Source organism: Corvus brachyrhynchos, unplaced genomic scaffold (assembly GCF_000691975.1).
Source record: "Corvus brachyrhynchos isolate BGI_N302 unplaced genomic scaffold, ASM69197v1 scaffold218, whole genome shotgun sequence".
Lineage (NCBI taxonomy): Eukaryota > Metazoa > Chordata > Aves > Passeriformes > Corvidae > Corvus > Corvus brachyrhynchos.
Genome location: NW_008239321.1, coordinates 1,043,237 through 1,049,315, shown reverse-complemented (window position 1 = coordinate 1,049,315; position 6,079 = coordinate 1,043,237). Strand labels below are relative to the sequence as shown.

Sequence of the window (6,079 nt, the reverse complement as noted above, 5' to 3'; positions counted from 1 at the left end):
CTGTGCAGGAGATGCTTTTTGTATCCCACTGTTCAGCACTTTGGATATCCTCCCTGGTCTCTGCAGCAGCAGAAGCTGCAACAAGACTGGCACAGATGTTCCCTCCACAGGCAGCTCTGTGAGCAAGGACATTTCCACCTCTCTGGCTGTTTGTCACTAGCTCGAGGTTACCCCCAGCCCTCTGAGCAAAGGGATTAAGGAATTGCACAGTGAGCCCACAGGCTCAGCAGCAGCTGTGCAGGATGATCCTCACCATGGATGGGTCTCCTTCCTCCCCATCCACTTCCCCGTGAGCCAAACCCAGCAGTTCCCCTTGCATGAATTGCCATGGAGTGACCAGTCTTGTCCTTGCTCGGCTCTAGATACGTGAACATCAGCTCCCTGGTGTTCAGCATGGATTCCCAGTTCCTCTGTGCTTCCAGCAACACGGAGACCGTGCACATCTTCAAACTGGAGCATCTCACAGACAGGTGAGGGATTAGCCTGGCTTAATCTGCCTGGCCCAGGGCTGTCTTTGCTTCAAAGGTCTGTGTTTACTCAGCTGCTCCCTATGTCCTCACCATGTACTCTCCATGACCAATACCAGCTGCAGAGTGTCTTTGTGTCCTGAGGGACTCACTCCTTGGAACAGCCACACACTGCACCCCTGCTGTCAGGCTCTCTGGGCCTCTCTGGGTTTATGAGGTGCCACTGTCCCCTGCCTTCTCCCTGTGCTTCCAGCCACACTGGTGCACAATGTACAGGTGCTCCAAAAAACCCTTCACCTGTGTGAGATGAGGATCATTTGGTCTGTCCCTGATGTTTTGTCACCCTGATCATGGTAACCCCACTGACACTGCTTTGTGACCCCCTCAGCCGGCCAGAGGAGCCTCCAACCTGGAGTGGTTACATGGGAAAGATGTTCCAGGCTGCCACCAACTACCTCCCTGCCCAGGTGTCGGGCATGATGAGCCAGGACCGAGCGTTTGCCACCGTCCGGCTGAACATCTCCGGACAAAGGAACATCTGTGCCCTCTCCACGTACGTACTGACCCTACTGACCTCTGCCCCCTGGGCCAGGCCAGCCTTGTCTCATCCCCCTGCCTCAGAGCACATGGTGTGAGTGCTGCTGTGTCTGTGTGTGTGAGGGTTTTGGCCTCAGGATGCTTTTCCCACCAGGATTCAGAAGCTGCCTCGACTGTTGGTGACGACATCAGATGGACATCTCTACATCTATAACCTGGACCCACAGGATGGAGGGGAGTGTGTCTTAATTAAGAATCACAGGTAACTCTGCCTCCTCTCACACCTCATACAGAGGCTGATCTTTCAAAAAATGAAAGGAAATCTCACCTGGCAGCACAAAACGGAGCTGTAGGAGCAAGAAAGTTAGAACTGAATTTGTGATTTGAGCTGCCTGAGCTGACAGATGTGGGTGGGAAGCAGGGACACAGGGGTTTTTGCAGCAGAAACCAGAGACATCTCAGATGCCATGGGAGCTGTGGGACATGCCAGCTTAGACTGGGCAGGCTGTGCTTTAGGAGGTGCCCCCACAGCAGAGCTCTGACCACTGTGGTGGCAGGAGAGCAGAGCACCTTCTCCAGATTGGAGTGGGTGCTGGAGAGCTTGCTGGGGGTAGGATGGTGTGAAGTGACACTGTGAGCTCTGTAAACAAAAGCCCAGTGCCAAAGCAGAGGAATTTCTTCATGGAAGGGGTTGTTAAGCGTTGGACAAGCTGCCCAGGGAGGTGGTGGGGTCACCATTCTTGGAGTTGTTCAAGGAACAACTGGATATGGCCGTCAGTGCTCTGGTCTGAGTGACAAGCTGGTGGTGATCAGTCAAAGGTTGGGCTCGAAGATCTTAGAGGTCTTTTCCAACTGAAATCATTCTGGGATTCTGTGGAAACAGAGCCTCCCCCGCCACTGTTCAGTCCATATGCAAATGCCATTAAGCACGTAACCCCCCCGCACACATCTGGGCTGCTTGGCTCCAGATGTGAAGCCTTTGGGGTGGGGTGAGATGTAACATGTGCTCCGGGCTGGGAGGTGGCTGCCAGCCAGGAAAGTGCCAGCAGCTTTTGGAAAAGCCACAAAACAAAAGCACTTCAAAGCTGCGCTGTCCAGCGCGCGCCGCCCGCAGCCCCCAGCCTCGTCATGTGGGCTCCTCTGTGCATCAGAGGGCTGAAAAGGGCCCTTGGGTCATGAGTTACATTACATAATACGGTATCTCTGCTCAAACTCCATCCTAAACTAGCCAGGGCTGCTTTTCCCATCTAGTTTGCTCCTGTTGGAAGCCCTTCGGAGCCCCCTCTGTGATTAGAAACACTGTTTGCCTTTGTAACCTAAAGCTTTTGTGGTCAATCTATTCCCTTCTGTTCCTGTGCCAGCATTGTCCTCCAGCCGAAGTGGTGCTTTCCCTATCTCCTTCTTCACCCCCTGCTTTCCTTGTGGAGCACAATGCTCCCCTGTCCACAGCACTGCTGGGGCTGCTGCATGCAGGGATGGGGATGGGTGATGTGCTTCGAGGAGATGTGGATGCATGGGCTTGTCTTAGCTGGAGCTGGGGAGGAACAGGGATCAGGACGAACTCTTCTCCCCTCTCTTGATCTCTACCATTAGTCTGCTTGGCTCAGGAAAGATGGAGGAGAACAAAGAAAATGACCTTCAGCCTCCAGTACCTCAATCTTATGCAGCAACTGTAGCCAGACAAAGTACAGTGCCTTCAACTTCAACCATGCCAGGTAAGCACCACATCTGCCCTTCCTTGGGCAGAAGCCACAAAACCACCTGCGGCAAAGTGGAAAGCATCCCAGATTCCAAGGGTTCATCCAGGATCACCTTGTGTGCACTGCACACTGGGTCAGCAGGACTTTGGAGCTCACCTGGTTCATCCCCTGCAGCAGAAACAGGCCAGGAGTTTTCTGCTCTGCTTCCTGGGCCCCTGTGCCAGCTCTGCTCCCTGTGCAGAGCTGTGCCACAGACAGGGCAGAGCAGTAACCACTGTTTGTCAGACAGCGGCTGCTGCCAGGTGGTTTCCAGGAGTTGCTTCTGTGGGTATAGAAGTCAGGGCTCACTGTTTCTGTGGTGAGATTGCCTCAGAGTCTCTGAAGCTGGTACACCTTGCACTACAGTGCTGCAGGAAAAGACTGGGTGGCTCTCTCATTATATTCCTGAGTCTAAGATCCACATACAAATGTAGATCTTACTCTGAAATTGGTGCTCAGGCTCATGGCAGGAGGAGGAAAGCTGCTGCCACAGGAGATGACCATGTAGTTCATCCATAATCCATAGTGTCCATGGAGACACCTTCCTCTTCCTTACTCCATGAGCTCTGCCAGGAAGCCAGAGGAAGCAGCTCAGTGCTAAAAAGGTGGTAACAGTGTCTGCTGCCTGTTGCAGCCTCCTCCCATCCCTTCCTGCAGTAACACTTTGTGTTTTCCTCTGTCCAGGTTACTCGGAGGACGGCGGAGCCCTGCGGGGGGAGGTTATCCCGGAGCATGAGTTTGCAACTGGCCCAGTCTGTCTGGACGATGAGAATGAGTTTCCTCCTGTGAGCATTCGGGACCCCTAAACCTGCAGTGCAGCCCTCATGCTAAGAAGGGAGTAGTAACCTCTCCCAGAAGATATTCCATTGCCCCCTCCTAGTCCCAGCTCACTGTGAAGCCTAAAATAACTGAATGGGTTCTAGGGACAGTGCCAGGAAAATGCCACCCCCACTAAACAGCAGCTGGGGATGGGGCAAAAATGATCAAACCTAAGTAGAGATAGATCTGAACAAACTTGCTGAATGGTGTTCAGATCCAGAGCTAACCTCTGTGCCTTGAGCAGATTTCTAATATTACCAGGAATAGTTTTAATTGGAACAATTTAGAAATAAAAACTTAATACCCCGTTGAATTTTCAGTCAGTTGTATTAGTTCATGGAATGCAACTGGAACATACCTGAACCTCACCAGTCTCTTCATTTCCAAGCTAACTGAGAAGGAAACTCGTTTTCCAAGCACAAAGATAAAAGGAATAACAGAGTTTTAAACCATTTTATGATTTTTATATGGCACTTTCTCAGTTACTGTTGGAAGGAGCTAGTGGATTTTTCAATCTAACTTCAGCCTGGCAGTGTCTTTCCGGCTCCTTTTCCTATTCCACACTCATTTATTAAGTGCCTAACCCCTAATTGGACAAATGTTTGTCTGTGCTATGATCTGGTTGTAATCAGTAGTGTCTTCATAGCAGTAATGCAGCAGAACATTGTAATGGATTTCAGGTTGCAGCCTTGGCAGGCTTTTGGAATTCCTTACTTCATTTTTACATATCCTGCTGCTGGAGTTTTGCCTGAAAAGGAGGAAGTACAAACCTTATCCCAGGATTCGTTCCATGTGCTGAGCTGACCTCTGTGAGGCACCTTCCTCTGAGCTGATGCAAAGTGTGACTTAGATTAAAGGAGACTGGCTCATGACCCCCTTTGAGCCAACACCACCTGAACCCAGCTCAACTCACACAACCCTCCCTCAGATTATTTCTTTCCTTACCTGTAACGTTCCCTGCTGCAAACTGGGAGCAGGAATTTCCCAGTTGTCCAGCTCCATTATTGAAGGATATTTAAAATGTCTCCCTCTGTGTGCCCACGGAGAAGGTGATGGCCCAGGCCCCTGGAAGGAGCAGCAGGGACAGAGAGAAATCCTTTGTTTCTTTCTGCTAAACCTGCTCTTGAACTCGTGGTTTGGGGACAAGCAAATGCCAGCACGCAGGAATCACGCTGCTCCTGAGTGAGGCTTCCTGCTGGGACTGTGCTGGATGAAAGCAGCCCCAAACCCCTGCTGTACCACAGCAGGTGCTTTGTGAAATGAACTTTGATCCCTCCAAGTCCTGTCATTAACCTGACAGAGCCATGACATGTGTATTGTTAGGGAGGAGGTGGTGTGGGAAGGGAAGGCTCTTTCCAAAAATATTCCCTGATAACGGTGGCTGAGCAAATGGAGCTTCCAGATAAAGCTCCTGCTCTTGGGTTTGGGGTTTGCCCCTTGCAGTGGGAGCACTCAGGATGTTTGGATGCTCTGGACTTCACTGAACTTGGCTGTTTTCTCAGCACTTGAGCTCTTCAGTCTCAGTGAAGGGGGTTTCAGGCATCGGTCACTCCTGTGTGGAGAAGGAGGGAGAGAAAACCTGACCTTATCCAACAAAAATGTTTTGACAGCGTTCGGCTTTGCGGAAACATGGGAAGGGTTTTGTTTGTTTTCCAGTGTGCAACAAAAAGACATTTAAAAACCTCAAAACTTGTGACAAAATGGAATATTCACCCACAGCCCACGGTATGGCTTTGAACTCAGACATGGTTCTGGAGAAACAGCAGTGCTCAAACCCCACAGTTTCTCCCCATTTGAAACCTCTTGTCTTCCCTTAACCTCAAGCAAGACTTCAGAGGCTCAGCTGTTAAAGAGTGAGGAAAAACAGTTTCAGTCTGACATAAAATCTGTCAAACACTGCCTGTTCATTAAGTGGAAGGAGGGACAGATCAGAGAGGAGATGAGAAGCCCAAGGAGGACTCATAAAAAGTGGCCTCACAAGAGGGAACGTGGATGTTGCTGCTGCTGGTGCCAGGATTGCGGAAGGATCCCATGGCAAGAGGTTAAACCAGTTCAGTGACAACTCCTGCGTGGATGGGGTGCATTAAACACTCCCAAGTCACTGCTGATCTTGGGCAGGGAGGACTCAGGTGTTACTGAGGGGGACAGGGGGCTGAAGCTGTGGGTGCCGTGCTGGATGTGCCAGGAGGAGGCTGCAGAGTCCTCACCCTGCGGGATCAGAAGGTTTTACGGGGTGGGAAGAGCAAACCCAGCTCTGGCTGCAAAACTGTGGCAGTTTGGGCTGTTTTCTGGTCACCTGCCTGAGAAGCCACCCCTGCTTTGTGGGTGTAGCAGGGAGTGAGGTTTCCAGTGGTGCTGGGAGCTGCTGGGGTGTGTTTTGGGCCAGGCAGGGCACTGCAGTTTTGGGGTAGTGCTGTGAGGTTTGGCAGAAGAAATCCTACAGGATTCTGCAAGCAGCACGGCCTGTGTGCACCTGAGGAGTGCAGCCAAGGGATCTTCCCAAAACTTCTGGGATTC

At 51.3% G+C, this 6,079-nt stretch overlaps 1 protein-coding gene across 1 annotated transcript in view; it reads left to right on the top strand.

Moving 5' to 3' along the window:
* WIPI1 (WD repeat domain, phosphoinositide interacting 1) overlaps nucleotides 1–6,079 on the top strand; it is a 19,593-nt gene that overhangs the window by 11,023 nt on the left and 2,491 nt on the right. Inside the window, exons 7-11 of the mRNA XM_017740773.1 lie at nucleotides 363–470; nucleotides 856–1,020; nucleotides 1,159–1,266; nucleotides 2,598–2,719; nucleotides 3,428–3,528. Of these exons, the coding sequence (XP_017596262.1) occupies nucleotides 363–470; nucleotides 856–1,020; nucleotides 1,159–1,266; nucleotides 2,598–2,719; nucleotides 3,428–3,528 (604 nt within the window). The remainder of the gene's footprint in view (nucleotides 1–362; nucleotides 471–855; nucleotides 1,021–1,158; nucleotides 1,267–2,597; nucleotides 2,720–3,427; nucleotides 3,529–6,079) is intronic.